A 19062-nucleotide genomic window follows, 5' to 3' on the forward strand; every position below is an offset into this window, starting at 1 on the left:
TGTTGTTCCTGGTCCTCTTTTTTGGGGAAGGGCTAGGAAGAGCAAGGCAAGCCTAGGCATGATGTTAAACTACTGCTGAGGAGGCAGGCACCCAGCCCTGGTGACATCAGGGCAGCAGCAGGATGGACACTGCCTGTCTAGGAAAACCTGGCCACTGTGGTCAGTCCTTCCCCTTTCATATGGGAAATGCTTGTGAAGTCACTCCAGTTCCAGTGCCCTCTCTTCAGTAAACTTACTTTCTCCCTCTCTTAAGGCAAAGCAAAGAGCAGAGGTCCTTCAGTCCACCCAGAGATTCTTTTCTGAGCAGCAGCAGCAGCAGAACAAACCCATGGGAGGCAAAGCCCCCAAAGTGGAGGAGAACGGGAGCAAACCCAGCGAGGCAATTGCTGACTCTGCGGGAGTCTGCCAGGACAAAGGCGAGGAAAAGGCCACCCCTGCGCCTGCTGCCACACCCAAACCCGTCAGAACTGGACCAATCAAACCTCAGGCAATCAAAACCGAGGAAACAAAATCTTAGAGGCTGTGTTCCCGTGGAGGGGGAGAGGGGAGGGTGGGCGAGGTGTCAGCAGCGTCAATTGGTGGCCCGAAGGATGAAGAGCAGCCTGCCCTCCCTGCCGGGCTCTGAGCAGCCCCACGGGGCGTGGGTGCCAGCAGCAGAGGTGCTGCCAGCTGCTGTGGTGCCAGCTGAGGCCTGGCTCTCGGGGTCACACCTGCTCTAACAGCATGAAGGCTGCTTTGGGGTGTGCACGTGCCTCACGTGTGTGCCCCGCTTGGCTCGCACCCGCCTGCTCCCCAAAGGCACAGCCCGGAGCAGCAGCGGCGGTGGGGAGGCATTTCCTGGCTGACACAATGACTCCTTATTCTCTTCAGGCTCTGATCTTCAGCTGCTATTTATCTTTTTATAAACCCGTGAGTATGACAACATGCAGATCTGAAGATGGTGCTGGGCCAAGTAATGTGTGTTAAGTTTTTAGTGACTTAAGAAGCTTCTCTCTTGTATAAACAGAGGGATCCACACACTTGCCACACGAGGCTTAACCTAACCCAGAGTAACACTGGCAGTGTTGGATTTCCCTCTGAAGGCAGTGCTTTGCTGGCTGCTGCTGCTTGGATGACAATTTACTGCATTTAGATCACCATATGAAAAAGCTACTTGGCCACCTGTGTCCTCTCCACCCGCTGCCCCCTCAGTGGCTCTCACCCCTGGAGTTGAAGGTTCGTTGCATCAATAGTCAGAGTTGTTCCGTTCACCCCTGTCCAGCTGTCTTGATATGATGCGAGTGGTCCCTAAACGGTTTCCAGTTTCTGTCTGTAACACAGCAACGAGCACTTAAACTGTGCCACGAGAATAAAAGAAACCTTATCAGATGAACGAGAGTTTTATCTCAAAGGTGCATTCTTTATATCAGAGCTGCGTCGCACCACCTCCTTGCCCACAGTGTGCTGGAAAGTAGAATCAAGTCAAATAAATGCCTTTTTAATTGTATCCTCTAGTATTCTAGCTGTAGGACAGTACTGTATGATACTTCTGTGAATGTAAGATATCCTGTACCTGCTTATGATATGTAGTAGTGACTGTGCTATACTGGAGCTGTTTTTAATAATGTTATTCTAGAGGTTTTTTTCCAGACAATGATTGAAAAAGCTAATAAAAAGCACCAGGTACCACATCAGTAGCAGAATTTGCTGGTTTTTTCTGGGATTTTTTTCTTTTTTTTTTACGTTTTTTGGAAGGAAGAGTTGAAAGTCTAATGTGTATAATTTTGTTCAAATGACTGCAGAAGCTGGAAAGGCTGTTGCTGCTATTGATGCCTAGTGAATCGCTATTGGTTATCTTTTTATATAAATATATATATAATTTGAATTTTTGGAAACTAGCTGTGATGTCAACTTTGGAAAAAAGTATCCCACTTGTAGTGTGAGTTGGCATTGTACAGAAATTAACAGCCATATTGGTCTAGAAATGTTAAACTTAATTTTTTTTCCATTTGTACAGGGGTAACGCACTGTATGAAATATGTACGGTCTTATTTACATGGGTTTGATTACAGAAACTAATAAAGTATTCTCTAAATAAAGCCCCTGGCTGCTCTCGTGATTGCTGCAGGAGCAGAGCGGCGCTCCCAGGGAGAGGCTCCTGAAGGAAAATGCTCCCAAAGCTCCTTTGTTATCCTGGCACTTTCCAGCCCTTCTCCAGTCAGGGGCTCGCAGGATGTGGCCACCACTTGCCCCAGCAGGAGCCTGGGGGTGTTTGCAGGGAATTCCATCCCCAGCTGATGGAGCTGGGGCTTGTTCCAGACAGGAGCTGGGATGTGCCACTTGTCCCATAGACCAGTGAGTGCCAGTGATGCCTTAAGTTGGGGCTTTCATGTTTTCCAGATTCTGTACTGCATTAGTTCATAACTCTGAACTCCATATAAAGTGTTGGCAGGTTCTCCTCACAGCTCAGGCACACAGGACAATCCTTTTCCAGCCCCAGAACCAAGGGCACCACTGCAGCTGCAGGCCCAAAAAGTGCAAACAACAGGGAATGGAGGAGAGCAAACTGGGAGGATGGGACTGCATCACCTGGAGCTGGAATTGGACAATGAACCCCAAGATGGGAATGGACCAGAACTTATAAAAGTGTGAAAACTTGTGACCCAGGGTCCATCTTGGGTGGAGCCACAGCCAGATCTTGTACTGCCCAAGGTGTATCCTGTGAAGGCCTTTAATAAATCCCTGCTTTATTCCTTTAATAAATCCCTACTTTATTCCTTTAATAAATCCCTGCATTAGTCCTTTAATAAATCTCTGCTTTATTCCTTTAACTCTGCCCAGCCTCTGTTCCAGGGAGCCTCCCAAGGCATCAGCAGCAGCGGGGGACAGGCAGGAGTTCAGGGAGCCCTGGCCACCAGAGGGAACTTGCTTCCCACAAACATCAGGAACTTCTGGTGTCGCTCTCTGGGCAGTTGTTCCTGCCTGGGGAGAAGGTGCTGGCTGGCTCTGCACCTCTGAGAAAGGGAGGCTGCAGCCAGGAGTGTTGGCTCTGCAAGCACCACCTTGGGCAGGCTGACCTTTGGTCACAGGCGTCGCTGCCAGCCCTGGGTGGGTTGGGAAGCAGCAGCTTAGGGCCACCAGAGGAGCTGCAGTCCTTTCCTGCCCAGGTTGGTGTTGTTTGGGGTAAAACTGCAGCAATATGGAGTAAATCAAAGGTGCTGGAATCCACAAATGCAGCTGTGGGCAGAAGGAACCTCTGAGCAGGTCACACTCCTCGGGGTAAATGACCTTTTTCACAAGGATCTGTATGAGCACAGCTCAGTAAATGCTTGGGAAGGAGGGTGGACATGGGACACTGAGTAAATGTGGACACTGCTTCCATCCAGAAATGTGCTATAAAAGTAACTGAGTTGTGGTGATGTTTCCCTGCTTTGAGGTTGCCTTCAGCCTGTTTCATCTTAAAAGGACACCCCAAAAATGGGAACTCGTTCACCAGAGTTCTATTTTTAAGGAAGTGCTGCTAAAAGGATTCATGTTCAATTCTGTAATAATAATTCCATTGGGAAGTCAGAGGAATTTCCCACAGTCGGCTGTGGGAATGTACCAGGCTTTGGACTGTTTTGTGCTCAGAGCAGAACAAGGGGAGTATTTCTGCAGAAGTTTAATTAAAGTAAATGCTTGGGCATTTTGTGCCTCCAAATAACCCAGGTTTGATGTGTGCCTCTCCAAAACCCCAAACCACACCAGCTGCCTTGAGGCCAGGTGGAGCTTTCAGTCATTGACCCCGGTTGATTGAATATTTTATGACATTTAATCAGATAACTTTGCTCCTGGCTATTTACACTGGAGTAGCTCTTGCTTTTTTTTAATTTGAGTGGGATTTGGTTTGTAATCTCTTTTCTAGGACTGTGGTCATCAGAAATAATTGTGCTGAACCTCACAGAAATTAGGCAACAATTTTGTTTGGGGAATTCAATTTTTTTTTTTCCTTAATAATGCTGAGGCTGTGAAAAGGTCATAACTTTTCTCCAGGGCAAGAGCCAGAGGGGGTTTGAATGTGACTGGGGCCAGATCCAGCAACCCCCTGGGCTCAGGCTGGCTTCTTGCTGGGATGTGGGCAGGGAGGGCTTGTTTTCCCAAAGCCTGTTAAGTAAAGCAGTGTATTCAGCGCTGTTCAGCTCCAGCCCAGCTTTCTGGAAATCCTGTGTACATTGGCTTGTCCTCCTTTATTTTCTCAGTCAATTGAGAGATGCACTTCCCGGCCTGAAAAGGCCCCCGGGCGGGGTGGAGCTGTCTGCCCTGGGTGTCTGCCCTGGGTGTCTGCCCTCGGTCTCTGCCCTCGGTGTCTGCCCTCGGTGTCTGCCCTCCGTGTCTGGGCTCAGCGAGGCGCTGCTGCTGCTGCCGGGGCTCTGTGCAAGCCCTGCGCCCTCGCCTCCCACCCAGCTTTGGGACAGAAATGCCTTTGGGACAGAAATGCCTCTCCCCACCCTTGGTGGCAGGTTTGCTGGGCACTGCTGGCCCTGGCTGCTGCCTGCTTGGCTCTCCCCTGCCCTCACCAGATCCTGCCCTGGCCCCAGGGCTCCCCAGCTCTGGCTGTGACAGAGACAGGGCTGATGTGTTCCTGACCCTCCTGGGACCATCGCTGGCCCTGGCTCAGGTGAGATTCCTGCCCAGGAGCAGGAATGGGTCTTTCAGCCTCCTCCCTCTTCGTGCTGGGCTCCCCCCTGCTGCCCCCCCTGCAGCTTAGCAAACATTCCTCACATGTATCATCTCACTTTTTACAACCATCTCGTATTTTTCCAAAATAAAGCCTGGGGATGATGGATAAACCAAATGCTTCATTGTGATATGCAAACATACAGTGCTGCTACACTCAAGAAAACAGTGCTAGTGTCAGGAGGACAGCAGTGGGGTGAAGCCTCTCACTGAAAATCCCTGCAGGTGCTCATCACAAGTGTCCCACTGTGTTCTCTGTCCTTTCCCACTGCTCCAATAACTGGTGTACTGCTGTCAGGAGCTGCCTTCCAAACTGTGGCATTTTCCTGCTCAAGGCTTTGCAGGTCTCCCCCCAGCACCTCCAGCCTGTAGGTGCATCAAGAGGGGCACTAGCCCACCACACTCCTTGGAAAACAGGCTTGGCAACACAAGGTGTGAGGCAGCAGAGGTGCTGGGCAGTGTTTATTGGGCCAAGACCCCATGTAGCCGCTGGGGAATGTGGTTGTTGCTGCCCCGGGTGCCAGAGGGGGAAAGAAGCCTCCTCCTAGAAGCTTTCTACAATAAACAGATAAAACAGCGTGGTTTGGGCTGGCTGGGGAGAGCTGCTGGCCTGGGATGGCTGCAAAGCTGAAGCACATGGCTGGAAGGGCTGGGTACAGAGAGGCCACCCGGCTGCAGGGTGCTCTGCCAGCACTCCTCACCCCTGCTCTCTTGGCTGCTTTTTTTCCTCAATAAAACAAGGCTTGTGCAATGTGTGTCTGTGTTTTCTGCTGCTTTTGAGCCTACTCGATGATTTTTGGAGGTGGCTGAGCTCCAGGATGCCCTTGGGCACTGGAAGTGTGGGATGCCAGTGGAGGCTGTGGGATCTCTGCAGGGCTGGAGCCTGGAAACAACAAAGCCTGACCCCACAGAGGGGGTCGCTGCTCACAGCTAAACACGTTTATTTTAAGGCAGGATCCTCCTGCACAGCCCTTCCACCACCTGTTCTGCCCAGCCCTTCCCATGCCTGAGCCCTCCCTGCTCCACATTCATGGCCAGGCTGGGTGCTCAGGGAGGTGCTCAGGGCTGGGCACTGCTGGAACGCACCCGAAACCCACCGGGGCTGGTGCGAGGCACTTCCCTGGCTCTGCCAGGCTCTGGAGCAGTGAGTGCCTCGTCTCCCTCTGCCGCACTTGAGCACAATGCGCTGTGGCGGGGCAGCGTGTGGCCCCCAGCACCCCCGAGGCTGTGTGAGGAGGCGCTCCCGGGGCAAAGGGGGAGGGAAGCAGGGTGCCGAGGCACGCACCGAGCTCCCGGGGGCTGAGCCGGCGCACTGCCAGCCTGGGCTCACGGCCGGGAGAGGCGGACGGGGTAGGTGACCATGTTGAAGCTGTCCCAGGCGAAGAGCTGCCGCTCGGCAGGGTTGTAGTCCAGCATGCTGAGGTAGCGGAAGCGGTTCTCGAAGGGGATGCTGAGGGCCCGGCTGGTGCCCGTGGCGGTGTCGTAGGCAAAGTTGATGGTGGCGTTGGGCGCCGAGTAGCTGCTGACGGTGTAGAGGGTGCCGCAGATGAGGAAGGAGTTGGCCACCCCACGCTTGCGGATGTTGGTCTCCCAGGTCCGACGGATCTCCAGCGTCTCGGGGTCCAGCTTGGAGAGGACGATGGCTCCCCGGGCCTTCTCGGTGCTGTAGATGACCCAGAGCCCCGTCTCATCCACCGCCAGGTCGATGTCGGTGTAGCCCCCCCAGGAGTAGGGGTACTGCCCGTGGTAGCCGGCGCCGGGGATCTCCCTCTCGGCCGTGATGCTCTCTCCCCGCAGGTCGTAGCGGGCCACGGAGCGGGACTGGCGGGGCTGGAAGAAGAGCCCGCCGCGGTAGATGACGGCCCCCGTGCTCTCCAGGGGCCGCGGCAGGATGTGCACCTTGGCGGGGTAGCCCCGGGCCAGCTGCTCGGCCTCCTCGTACTGGAAGAGCTGGCGCACCTCGGTGCCCACGGTGTCCACACGCCAGGTGTTGTCCCGGGTGAAGGGCGGCACGGGCTCGGGGTCCTTCATCCACACGCCGTACTTGCCCGCGATGGAGTCGGCCCGGCCGAACACCACGGGTTCTCCCACCCACAGCAGCTGCCCGCAGCCTGCTCGGGGACAGGACGGGACACGGAGCGGTCACCGCCAGCCCCTCGGGAGCGGCGGGGCGTGGGGCCGGCCCGGCTGCCCGTACCTGAGTCCTCCTTGCCCGGGCGGCCGAGCGCCGCCTCCTCCAGCAGCCGGGACACGGGAACCTCGCTCCTCTCCGACTGCAGCTCCTGGTAGCTCAGGGGCTGCGGCTCCCAGCGCGGCGCTGCAGCGGGGCCAGGCACAGCGTGAGCGGGCTCAGCCAGCCCCCCTCACCGCCTGCCTGCCCCTGCCGCCCTCGGGGGGCTCCGTGCCGGGCTGCTGCCCCCCGAAATGCAGATGCTTTGGGCATCCTCCCTCCCCCTGCAGCAGGGCACATCTGTGACCGTTCCCTTTGGGGCAAACTCCTAAGAGCCCGGATTAGCACGGTACCCTGCATCCCCCCTCTGCTGTGGGGCAGGCGATGGGATGAGGCGGGGTGGGGAGGGAGGCATGGGGCAATGGGCTGCGACCTCCCAGCACGGCTGAGCCCACCAGGGTCCCCAGGAGCGGGGGGCAGCAGTGGGGGCACAGCACGGGGGCCGCACGGGGACCCGGCTGGAGGGAAGGAGCCGGCGGCAGGGACGCGCAGGGCTCCCGGCCCCGGCACTTACCCTTGGCGGGGGCACGTAGCGTGTCCCGGCCGGGCCCCTCTCTGCCGGGGGGGCAGCGGGCGGCCCGCAGCCGGGTGATCTCCTGGGCGCTGCTCTCCAGCCGCCTGCCCAGCTCCTCTTTCTCCCGCTCCAGCCGCCCCTTCTCCTCCTCCAGCCGGGACTTGGCCCGCAGCAGCTCGCCGTACGCAGCCTCCAGGCGGGAGGCCGCGGCCACTTGCTGGGGGTCCCGTGCGCCCCCCGGCTCGGCTCCCCGCGGCCCCGAGCCCCCCGCTCCTCGCTCCCGGCTCTCCAGCCGACTCAGGCGGGCGGCGAGGGCGGCCAGCTCGGCGCGCAGCTCGGGCACGCCGCTGGCAGCCTCGGGGCAGGCGGCCTCCACGGGGCTGGCCACCGTGAAGGAGTAGGTGCAGTGCCCGGAGCTGTCATGGGCGCGGCGGAGGAAGGCGGTGTCCGCCCGGCCGCCTAGGGCCACGGAACCCCAAAGCAGCAGCCAGACCCCCAGCATGGCCCCGGAGCCGCCCCTCTGAGCGCGCCGGCCACCGGCGCCCGCATTTATAGAGCAAGAGGGTCGGGGCGGCGGGGGGCGGGCGAGCCGGAACCTTCCAGATGCCTGCGGGGGCATTGGCACTGCCCCGCCGCCTCCCCGGGGCCGCTGGCCGAGGCCGTGTGCCAGGGGTGACGCCGGGGCGGGCGGGCCCGGGGCCGAACCCCACGGGGACCGCTCGGGTCCGAGGCCTGAACCGAACCCGCCGGCCCGGGCCCCACCTCAGAACGGCCCCGCCCCACCTCGGGCTGGTCCCGCCCGGTTTCCCGGCGGTGTCTCCGCCCCGGCCCGCCTGCTATCGGCAGCTCGGCGCTCGGCGCGGCGGGCGGAGCGGTCGATGTGACCGGGCTCTCCGGCACCGGCCATTTCCCGCCGGCCCGGCCCGGCCCGGCCCGCTGAGCGCGGGGGCGGCGGGTTCCGTCCTGGGCCTGCCCGGCGCTCCCTGCTCTCCCCTCCAGGCTCCTCTCCCCGGGCATAGAGCCGCGGCACAGACCGGCCATGCCTCCCAAATTCAAGCGGCACCTGAACGACGACGAGGTGACGGGCTCGGTGAAGAGCGAGCGGGTGAGTGCCTCTCCTGCGGGGCTGAGCGGGACTCGCCGGGCTCGGTGCCCGCGGTACGGGGGCCTTGGCCGGGTGTCGGTGCCGCCGCAGCCTCAGCCGCGGGGCCCAGCGGCCCGGAGCGCCGTGACAGCGCCGTTCAGCCGGTGAGGGCTGTCCGTGTGTGTCACACCGGCCCCGGTACGGCTGCTTTGGAAACCTGTTGCGGCTCCTTCGGGCCGCATTCGTGGCCAGGAGATGCCGGTGTCCCCCAGCCTCCTGCCCTTCCGCAGAGCCGGGCGGGGACACGGCCTGGCTCTGCTGCCCACGTTGGCTGAAGGAGCTGAGTGGAGTCACCCTGTGCTTTACAGCTGTTTTTTTCTCCTGTCACCACGATCCCCTCACTTTCAGGCTTTGAGTACAGGTCCCAGCAGTTGCCTGGTTTGGATGAGGTGGATTTAACCTGCTGGGGTCAGGCTGTGCTGAAGCTCGCTTTGGGCTGTGGTCGGAAACGCTGCTGCAGCTCCAACAGCTGCCAGCGAGAACAGGAGCCGGTGCTGCCACAGCAGGCTGCTCCTCCCTTGAGGGAAGCACTGGCTGGAACTATTGCACGGGGTTGCAGGTTTGCTTGAGTTGGTTGAACAAATGTAGATGGAAATGTAGGTGAGCTGCAGCATCAGAGCATCAGGCTTGCAGGTGGGAGCCCAGAGCTACACACGGGAAAGCAGCAACTGTTGGTACCCCATGGACCATCTGCTGGGTCCCTGGGCCCACAGCTTTAGCGTGTCACCTTCCCCTCCTGATTGTTTTTGACCCTAAACAGAAATGGTTTTGTCTGGAACATTCAGGCTTCAGTGGGATTGTGGGGTTCCCCTTAAAAAATTAGATTTTGGATCCTCTCATGGAGTGTAGTGGATCAGCAAAGGGGAGTCCTGGGGGGCCCTTTGGGGTGAAACAGAGGAGCTGCCAGACCCCTCTGCCCTCCAGCCCAAGGTTCACTTGTCATCCCTCTTACATCTGCTGCCATCAGATGTAGGAGAAACCTTGTCCTTCATATCTGGAATGGATCTGATTTCCTGTGTGGATGGGACAGCCCAGGGTGTCTGTGGGTGATCTGATGATTTTGGGTGCAGGGCTGGGGATTGTCCCTTGAGCAGAGAGGGCCTTCCTGCAGTCAGAGGATGCTGATTGCCTCCTAAGAGCTGGAAATGTGGGTGTGAAATGGTGCTTATTGATGAAATGGCTTTTCTGTGTTTGCAGAGGAACCTGTTGGAGGAAGATTCGGATGAAGAGGAAGACTTTTTCTTGTGAGTTGGAATGCAGTGTCATACCTGCCTGCAGCTCTGAGGCTGGGGGCTTGGGAATGAAAAGCTTTGATTCCTTTGGGATGTTCTTCCAGAGCCTTGGCCTTGAGCATGAATTAATAGGTGTGACCTTTTGTAAGAGTGAGATGTCCCTTGGCTCCTTAGACGTGGGAGGGACTGATGGGAGTATGAAAACAATTCTCTGTGCACAAGGCATTGGTTCTTTCCTCTGTATCCTTTGGGTCTGGTTTAAAAACATGTTTTCATTGTACCTTCTGTCCTGATTGCTCTTTTCTGCCTGCAGGAGGGGGCCTTCTGGAACCAGGTTTGGACCCAGGAATGACAAGATCAGGCAGTAAGTTGTTGTTGCTTAGTGTCATGGAGATAATAATTTATTCTGGCACTGGGAGCCCCTGCTGCTGTCTTGTCAGAGTATTTCTGTGTAGCTCATCATATGAACATTCCTTGTGTCTGTGTTCTTCTAACTGACCTGTCCTACCCCACGTGTCCACAGCTAAAGGAAATCTCAGCTTTGATGCAGCCTGTCAAGAAATTGTGTGTTGACAGAGGCAAGGGGATAAAATAACATCACAGTAGCTTATTGGAGTTTCTGAAGCCCTCGGCTGTGTTCTGGTGGTGACCTGTTCCATGCTTTTGTGAGGCTCTTTTTCTACAGCATTAACCCCAAATTTTAACCTTTCCTAGCGTCATTTTTTGATTTTTGAGGCTTTTTTTACCTCATCCTGTAACATGCTCCTTAACATTTCAAGAAAGTAAGTGGCCAGGAACACACCAGGACCATGGGGTTTGGGCAGCAGCTGGTGCTCTGGCATCCTCTTCTCCAGATAAAAACCTGATATAGGTCACCTGGAGATGAGCAGTGACTCACTGGGGTCAAAGCAGCTGGAAAACAGGAAACCATTACAGCTGGAGGAGGAGTGGGGCAAGAAGGAAGGAGTGAACACTCTGGATCATTCTCCCATCGAGTCATTTCCTGGATGAAGCTTGTTCAGGGCTCCAGTTTTTCCTGTGAAGGATGTGGTGGTGGTACTTAATGAGAAGTGTGGGGTTACTCACAGACCTCTGGTCTGTGTTGCCCTGTTCTTTGCTGATGTCTGTGGAGCCAGGACAGAGATCTGTGTGGGTACTGCTGCCTGGGCATTGTTCAGGCTGTTCATTGTTTGCAGCCTGTGTGTGGCTCTTGGTTAGGGATTTTTTCCATGCCTGGAAGAAGCCAGCACAGCTCTGGGATGACTCATTGCCACTATCAGCATCAGGCTGTGCTTGTTATCTTGAGGGGTGAAGGGCACTTGAGCTGCACAAGAGGCAGAGGGCAGGTGGCTGCACCCTGAGTTTTCAGGGCATCTCTGTTCCCCCCAGAGTGTGAGGATGCTGCTGGTAGAGAGGAACTGCTCTGTGGAGTAAGCCAGTGTGGATAGAGCCTCCCTTCTAGGGCATGATCTGCAGGGAATGATAAGACTGAGAGCTGGGTTTATGAGTGGGGTCTCACCTCCACAGAAAGGTAGGGATGGGGTAGTGTCCATCCCTTCAGCCTCTCTGCTGGACAGCACCTGCAGTGTCTGTTCCCTGTTGGTGGGAGACAACAGGAGCTCTTCTCTTGCCTGTCTCAGGCTGGCAGAAGGGAGCAGTGGCTTAGGTAGAGGAGGACATAGCACTGTGACAAGGAAGAAAAGTGAAAGGAGCATTTAGCCAGGAGCTGGTGGGTCCATAGGTGTGATGTGACTAATGGCCCACACACCAGGCTTGCCCATTGCCAGAGATTGCCTGGACACAGTGGATGTGGCATGGAATATGGCCCTTGGGCTGTCAAGGGGCTACACCTGTGGAGCATCCAGAGCATCTGTTACACAACAGAATTTGTTTTCTGCTCTCATCAGCATTGATTGCTTTGTTTAATAAGCACTTACACCATGCAATCATCACTTCTTGTCATGGAGATCACTGGGAAGTTTCTGATCAGCTCAGCCCTTGTGCTGTAAGGATCAATGCCTGGTCTCATAGTCACTCAGTTTTCTTTGTTTCAACAAAGACAGGGTTGGGTTGCTGCTGAAAAGCTGTAAGGAAAAGACATTTTAAGGAGGAATTTGAGCATTTGGAGAGCTGAGGCATAGCTGGGCAAAGCTGGAGAGGCCATGGCAGCGTGGGGCTAGAGGAACGAGGTGTGAAGAGGGATGTAAAAGGAAACTGGGTGGAGGATTGGGTAGAGGAAAAAGTGATGGGATTATGGGAGCAAAGGTGTGGAACATGTTCAACGTGAGGGGCAAGACTGGAAAGTTTTCCTAGTTGTCCTTGGCAGGAAAGGGGGATGGATTGGGTCAGGGTGGAGTTTGGCAGCAGAGACCCTCAAGGCTGGCTCAGCTGTGGGGAACACTGCAAACCTTGTAGGGGAAAGAGGTGAGTGGCAGTCAGCAACAGTGACAGGAGGAAGTGCCAGTCCCCTTCAAGCTGAGCCTTGTCCTGATGTGTCTGGAGCTGCTTGGTGGGGGTGGACTCTCCTCTGGTAATTGAGAGGCCACATGGGGTCCCTTTGAGCCCCCCATGCCCAGGGTGGGCTGGAGCTGAAACACAGCTTTTAAAGGGCTTTTATCCTTTTCCCCAAAGGTACAAAGAACAGGTAAGGCAGAGCTGTTCTCCTTTCTCTGCCTTTGCTTTGAGGCTTTGGAAGAAGTGCTGAATGTGTGCATGAGAGTCTTTTCAAGGGAGGCTGGGATGTTCATCTTCCAGCTGGATTTCTTTATTTTGGAAAAGGAGCTTCTCATCACAGACCATATTTTTAAAAATTCTGCTAAAATCAGCCCCTTTTCTGCACTGCTTGACTCACTGTACTGCTGATGTTTGTGCTTTCAGGGAGCTGTGCCATTGGGTTCTTGTTCATGCTGCTGCTGAGGCTCATGCTGGGGTTCCCCAGGAGCCCTTGGTCTCTGTGAATCCCCCATGGTGCAGCTTTGGGGGGTCAGCATTGCCAGCCCCAGTGGCTCTGGCTGGCCCTGAGCAGGGGAAGGTTTGGGGAATGGTTTGAACTCTTGAGGCAAGAGCTGACTGCAGCTTCCCAGGGCTCCTTGCAGGTTGTGCAGTGAACCCCAACCACAGTCCAGGCCTTCATCTGAAGGTGATAGCAGGCCCATGCTGACAGGAATCATTGTTGGATATAATCCTTTCAGTGACTGAAAGGCCTCAGGGAGGCACAGACTGCTGTTCTGTTCTCCTCCCAGCTGGGACTGAGCAGCACCTTCAGTCCATGGCTGTGTGGTGGGGTTCAGCACTGTTACCCCGTTGTTGGGAGCAGCAGGGCTCTCTGCAGAGAGCTGGGGAGTGCTGTGCAGCCTCTGCCTCTGTACCCTCCATCTGCCTTGGCTCTTCCTTCTGTTCCCTCTTCCCTGGGTGGCTGCCACAACCAGGGGTGTTTGGGTGGAATGTGCACCAAAATACACACTGTTAATATCACAGGGGTGGAAAACTGGAGTGTCGTGCTGGCTGCAAACAGCCAGCTTGGAGACAAGCAGCAGCCTTGGGCAGCACACCCCTTGTGTGTGCACAGGCTGTTTACAGTGTCTGGAGAATGCAGCACTGCTGTTAGCCCAGCACCCTGAGCAGCCCAGGCAGGTTTTCAGTACCTAACCCAGAGTGGCCACAATGGAGAGGCTTATTCCTCCCACTCTGGAGCAGCAGAGCACAAGAAGAGAGGAGTCTAAAGCAAGCTGAGTGCCACTGCATCTCATTGCTTTGATGGTGTACACTTGCTGTCCTTGTTAAAAGCATCAGACTTGCAGTAATTAGTAAGAAAGAAGGTCATGGGAGACATATTTCATGTTTTTGTCTGGCTCCCTTTCCTGGCAGGTTTTTATTCCACTTTATTTCTCTTGGAAGTCTGGCAGGAGTAAAGCACATGAAGTGTATGTGTCAAAAGCCCATAGCTCCCCAAGAGGAAATACACTTTGTATTAGAGGACTCATTCCCTCTTGCCAAATAAAACAAGAAAATATTTTCTTCTTGATGTGACTTGAGTTTCCTACCTCAAGCATGCCAGACTAGTGGGAATTTTTGAATTTGTTCTGAAGCTGCTGGGCTAATACATAGGCTGAGCATTTTTCAGCCCCCTTCTTGGAGAGGCAGCAGTGAAGGGTGGGAGAGAGCAGAAAGAAAGGGCTGGCTTAAGGTCTGGTTAAGGTGCTATGTGGAGGTCTGAATTTCCCTGGCTAGGCCTCTTCCTTCCTGTTCTTTGCTGTGTTGTTTTGTTGGTTTTTCCCCCAGATGGCAAACTGTGCTACCCAAATGCATTTGTGTTCCATAGGAGTCAACACCTCAACATTTCTGGGAGTTTATAAGCCTTGATTTCTTTGTGCCTCCATTCTTCATGTGTGCAATGTTTTGTTCTCTTGGGGACAGCTGACAGCTTGCCCAGGGTTTGGGCAGGTAACAAGGGCCCTTAGCATTTTGCCAGCAGCTCAAGTGAGAAGAGGCAGGATGCTGAGAAGCAGCTTGGGCACTAAGGGTCTGTGCTCCATAGCTCTCCCCCAAATGCTGTTAACCACCACCACAGCAGCTTGAAGTTACCAGCCTGTTTTGCCTGGAGCACTTTGGGGTGTCCCAGGACTGCAGCAGCCCCCTCAGGGCTCTGACCTGCACTGGCAGGGTTACAGGTGCTGTTGCATTGCTCTGCAAGTTCCTAGATGCACTGTAACCTTGTGTGCTCCCACTTGTTAGTTGTACCAGGATAACTTGGTGACAAATCTGTTGTGGGAGGAAATCTCTCTATTTTGAAGCCAGAAAATGATTTTAGAAACATTTACATAGTGCAAATGTAGACTTGTGTGTGTGAAGCCGATGTTTGAGGCTTAGAGGTTTTGCCAAGTTGGCTCAGCTGGGGTAGCAGATGTTGGTGCTTTTCCTCTCGCCCCAAGCTGTAGCTGCATTGCTGGCAGCTCCAAGCTGGGATTGTTGTGCCAAGATAAGGAAGGCCCCTTGCAGAACATGCCTGCTTGTCCCCCAGTGCCCAGGGATGGGCCCTGGGGCTGTGTGTCCTGTGTGGGATGGACACTTGGCCCCCCAGGGCACTGCTGTGTGTTCCTGTCCGTGTCCTCAGTGCCACCCTCTGAGCTCTGCCAACAGCTCTGCCACTCGCCTCGGGCTGTGTAAAACAAACAGGGGAGCAGAGCAGGCTCCTGGGCACGGGGCAGCTCCTGCTGAGAGGTCTTTGGGCATGGTCTGTGCCCTTCCCCTCCAGATAAGGAGCTCCTGGCAGTGGGGAAGGCAGGAGCTGCCACCGCGTGGTGTAGGAGGGTTCAGAGAGATGCTGCTCCCACAGACTGCGATGCAGCAGAGAGGGCAGGTTCCTTTCTTATGCTGTCCTAAATAAAGCAAATTTTTACATGTGCTGCTGGGGTCCAGCATGTGCCTTATCACAGCTGTTGACTCAGAAATTTCAGAGGGATTGCCTGGCTCTTCTCGCTCTGGAAGTCACAGTTCAATGGTGCTGAGGAGCTTGATCTGAAAGGCTAAGATGGGAAACCCCTTCATATTTAGAGATGTGGAACTCTTTCTAGAGCTTTCTGGAGAGAAAAATGCCTTTTAATGACCATTCTCCCCTGTATTTGGAACAGTAAGTAAATGTGAGCAAGTATTGTGACCACTATTGCTGGTTGCAGCTGCTCCTCATCAGCACAGGTGTCTGCTTGCTGAGAGGCATGTAGCTGGTAGGAGAAATAGGCCAGTGTGAACCTCTGTCTCTAATTAATCAATTAATTAGAGGCATGGTGGCAAGGACAGAGCCGTGTTTGTGGTTCATTGACTGGCCTTGAGTCTGTGTTGGCTCCAGTTTCGTGGGCCTTGGGGGAGGATACGCTGTTTCTCTCAGGAGCTATTTCTGTTTTGTTGCCTCCGAGATCCTGCTGGTGCCGTTGCCTTTCTGGGAACGGTATGTCTCAAACAATGTATTATCCCCCAGGCCTCAAGAAAATCCTCATTTCTATCTCCAGGAAAACAAACGTGTATTAGCTCCAAAATACAAACCAGAATGGAGCAGTACTTTTCCACCAGGAAAATTTTTCTCTCTTGCCAGTGTATTTTTTTTTTCTGGAGTGAATAAATGCATTTTTAATAACCCTACGAGTGTGATTTAGGCTGCTGTTTGCTGAAGGCTGCCCACAGAGTTACATAACCTAGGAGAAGATGAATTATAACTTGGTTTAGTTCACATCAGCCATTTCTTTGCTATCCTCTCGATGCCCCTGGCAGGGTGGGTTTAATTTAGTAACTCAGTTCCTGGAGGAGGGAACTGATTTGATTTCACCCCAAGTTACTGAGCAAAGGTGTGATGTGGAGGTCTATGAAATGTAGAAAGATAAGGTTTGGTTTTTGTACTTCTTTTCTCCCCTTTGTGAGCTCTTCTGTAGCAGAGGTGCCCACCAATAGCAATTAGTGCCTTTTCATACTGCATTTGTGGGTTGAAGGTGTTAGAGAGGGTGTCCCACTTCTGCTGACTTCCCAGTGCTCCCTCTGAGCCCCTTGTGTTCCCTTGCCCTTCGTGGGACTGCTGGAGATCCACCCCATGCCATGCCACGCCTCTGGCTTTCTCTGCATCCCATCCATCTCTTTCCACTGTTGTGCCCTTTCATTTCTGTGGGTGAGCTCTCAGATCCTGCCAGGCTGGGCAGCTCTAGTGCTCACTCCTGCCTCTCACGCTGCCTTTGCCTCCCCAGTGTCCAGAACCAGGTGGATGAAGTCATCGATGTCATGCAGGAGAACATCACCAAGGTGATCGAAAGGGGCGAGCGCCTGGACGACCTGCAGGATAAATCAGGTGTGATGGCAAACCAGCTCTGCTGGGCCAGCTTAACCTGCTTCAGTTCTGAAAGCACCTCCTGTCACACCTGGGTTTACATTTCTGTCCTTGCTCAGAGTGGTGTTGCTCAGCCTTGGGCTGCACATCTGACTTTCTGCTGAGTCTCTCTGCACCTTCACCTGCTGCTCTGTGCAGAGGCATTAGTTTGGAGGTGCTGGGATCTAGTTGGTCCTTCGAGCAAAGGTAGATTGGCACTGGCCACTGGCACTGGCCACTGGCTTGCAGAGCATGTTCCTGTCAGAGCAGCCAGTACAGAGGGAGCACAGTGGGACTTGTGTGCTCTGGGGAAGCGTGTCACATTGACCCAGTTGTGGCTGTGGTTGGGTCTTTTACTGCATAGAACTGAGTTAGAACAGGTGAGTGGGTGCTGTGACAGTGTGTGCACCACTGAACTGACTCTTTCCTTTCCTTTAATAGACAGTTTATCAGACAATGCTGCAGCTTTTAGCAAAAGAGCCAAGCATCTCCGGAGACAGATGTGGTGGCGAGACTGTAAGGTGAGCAGGAGGGGGAGCAGGCAGGGCTGGGGTTGTGGAAGGGTGCTGAGCTGCCTGCCCTGGGAGGAGGTGGAGCAGCTCTGCTTCCCAGCTGGGAGCAAAGAGCTCCTTTCAGGTTGAAGCAGCTGGCCCTGGCTCCCTGTGTAAGGTGCCCGTGTGCTCCCCTTGCAGATGAAGGCGATCATAGCCATGGTGGTGGTCATTCTCCTGCTCGTGATCATCGGTGAGTAGCTCCACATCAGCCCAGCCGTGTCTGCCATGGGCATCTTGGTGGCCCTCCATGCTGGGAGTGACACTGTGGTGCTGCTGGCCCTGAGGGACAGTGCCTGAGCCACCCCACGGGCTCCACTCTGCCCTAAGTGACCATTAGGGGTGCCTGCAGAGCTCTCTGTGCTCCTCTTCCACACAGGAGCAGGCTCCAAGCAAGTCCTGCTGACTGTGACCAGAGAAAGCCAGCAGTGCCCTGCCAGCCTTGTGCTGACCCAGGGTGGGTGGGAGTACATGGAAGAGTTTCAGGCTAGAGCAATGTTTCCAGAAACATCTCTGCATGTATCAGGCACCTTGCAATGAGCCTGCTGTGTACAAATGCTCTTCCCCAAAGTTGATGTGCTGCCTAATTTCCATTGAGTAGCTGTTGTGGCTTTGCCATTGGTCCCTTCCCATGCTCTGTGCCTTTCCTGGCCTCCCCAGAGCAGGGATGTCATTGCTTTTCCTACCAAACAGCTCAGAATGACCAGAGCATGTTTCTTCCAGGCAGGAATAATTGATCCCTCTGCCTGCAGCAGGACATGCTCCAGGCAGTCCAGCATGGCATGCAGCTTTTCTGTGCCACTGGCTCTGGAGGCTTTTCCTCCCTCTGAGGTGTCCAGGGGCAGCTCTGTTCCTTCAGCAAAGCCTTTGTGGCCTCTGTTGTCCTCCTAACACACAGCCTGCAGTGGGAGAGGCAAAGCTGGCAGCAGGGCTAAGAGAGAGACTGATGGAAAATCCCATCTGGTTTAGTTTTGGGAAGCTGGAAGGAGATGAAGGTAGCAGGATGTGTTGTCTAGCATGTGTGCAGACAGCAGATTGCTTTAGCTGGGGGCTGGGAACACACTTCTGCTCACAGCTGCTGGGGTTTGTCACTGCAGAAATGGGGGGACTCCCCCCTGGCAGGGATGGGGAGAGCTGAGAGTTTCTTTCTTTGTGTTTTGCAGTGCCCATAGTCCTGAAGTACCGTTCCTGACAGGGCAGCTGGAGGCTTTGCTGGAGCTGCCTCTGGGATAACCAATCTGCTGTGTAATTTAAGTGAGATATCTGTATATAGCCTGGAAGTTGGTTTTTCTCCTGGGAGCAGGAGGTGGTGGCAAGCAGCCAGCTCTAAGGGAGCATTTGAAGAACTACCAAACCACCCTTTTCCAGTCAAGTATCCGTCCTGCTGTCAGACTTTTTTTATAACATAAGATTCAGGTCCCAAACCACCTATTTTGTGGAATTCTGGGTCTCTGGTTTGGAGCTGGCTACTTTCCCCTATGGTCTATCTGTATATATGGTTGAGTTGTAATATTAATAATAATAATTATAATAATAATATGGTTTGAGCAGCTCCCTGCTGCCTGCTGTGGAAGGCAGAGGGGACTCTGAATCAGAGAAAAGGAGGGGATAAATGTCTGAAGGGAAATGCACCATTATAGGGAACTGATTCTTTTGAGGACAACTGCAAGGGTGTTGTTTTTCTCTTGTTCAAAAAAAAAAAAAAAAAGAAAAGAGAAAAAGTGAAATTAGGTTTTACAATCCAGAAGACTTTCTGGTCCTGCCATGGGAATGCACAAGCTCAGTGTTTTCAGTATTGCTGCTTACAGCTGTGACTAAAGACATTCCAGTAAACCTATTTTTGACTGTA

General features: G+C 54.4%; 3 protein-coding genes across 13 annotated transcripts in view; 2 read left to right on the plus strand and 1 right to left on the minus strand.

The window, feature by feature from the left end:
- PRRC2C (proline rich coiled-coil 2C) overlaps positions 1-2078 on the plus strand; it is a 69942-nt gene extending 67864 nt beyond the window's left edge. For all 9 annotated transcript variants that reach the window (XM_066555236.1, XM_066555239.1, XM_066555238.1 and 6 more), the window contains one exon: positions 254-2078. In XM_066555236.1, coding sequence (XP_066411333.1) covers positions 254-517 — 264 coding nt within the window. In that variant the 3' untranslated portion in view covers positions 518-2078. The remainder of the gene's footprint in view (positions 1-253) is intronic.
- Positions 2079-4797: 2719 nt separating this feature from the next.
- Positions 4798-8150, minus strand: MYOC (myocilin). Of its 3 annotated transcripts, none has more exons than XM_066555249.1 (4): positions 7440-8150; positions 6893-7012; positions 6655-6806; positions 4798-6525 (listed from the first exon to the last, which is right to left on the minus strand). In XM_066555249.1, the coding sequence occupies exons 1-4, from the start codon at positions 8056-8058 to the stop codon at positions 6022-6024; spliced, it is 1395 nt and encodes a 464-aa protein (XP_066411346.1). In that variant the 5' UTR covers positions 8059-8150; the 3' UTR covers positions 4798-6021. The 3 variants fall into 3 exon arrangements, with proteins under 3 accessions (XP_066411346.1, XP_066411345.1, XP_066411344.1); XM_066555248.1 differs by having other exon boundaries at positions 6595-6806; XM_066555247.1 differs by having other exon boundaries at positions 4798-6806; positions 7440-8148.
- Positions 8151-8291: 141 nt separating this feature from the next.
- Positions 8292-19062, plus strand: VAMP4 (vesicle associated membrane protein 4). Its single transcript, XM_066555593.1, has 7 exons — positions 8292-8544; positions 9781-9827; positions 10129-10179; positions 16544-16644; positions 17104-17183; positions 17355-17406; positions 18377-19062. The coding sequence occupies exons 1-7, from the start codon at positions 8479-8481 to the stop codon at positions 18403-18405; spliced, it is 426 nt and encodes a 141-aa protein (XP_066411690.1). The 5' UTR covers positions 8292-8478; the 3' UTR covers positions 18406-19062.

The sequence above is a fragment of the Molothrus aeneus genome, chromosome 9 (assembly GCF_037042795.1).
Source record: "Molothrus aeneus isolate 106 chromosome 9, BPBGC_Maene_1.0, whole genome shotgun sequence".
NCBI lineage: Eukaryota > Metazoa > Chordata > Aves > Passeriformes > Icteridae > Molothrus > Molothrus aeneus.

Excerpts from the sequence above, each read along its gene's own strand:
- MYOC (XM_066555247.1), bottom strand. The coding sequence starts at position 8,058 with ATGCCCCCGCAGGCATCTGGAAGGTTCCGGCTCGCCCGCCCCCCGCCG. Across the intron at positions 7,013-7,439 it reads GCTACGTGCCCCCGCCAAGG|CGCCGCGCTGGGAGCCGCAG; the intron begins GTAAGTGCCGGG and ends GCCCCGCTGCAG. Across the intron at positions 6,807-6,892 it reads CCCGGGCAAGGAGGACTCAG|GCTGCGGGCAGCTGCTGTGG; the intron begins GTACGGGCAGCC and ends GTCCCCGAGCAG.
- VAMP4 (XM_066555593.1), top strand. The coding sequence starts at position 8,479 with ATGCCTCCCAAATTCAAGCGGCACCTGAACGACGACGAGGTGACGGGC. Across the intron at positions 8,545-9,780 it reads GCTCGGTGAAGAGCGAGCGG|AGGAACCTGTTGGAGGAAGA; the intron begins GTGAGTGCCTCT and ends CTGTGTTTGCAG. Across the intron at positions 17,407-18,376 it reads TCTCCTGCTCGTGATCATCG|TGCCCATAGTCCTGAAGTAC; the intron begins GTGAGTAGCTCC and ends TGTGTTTTGCAG.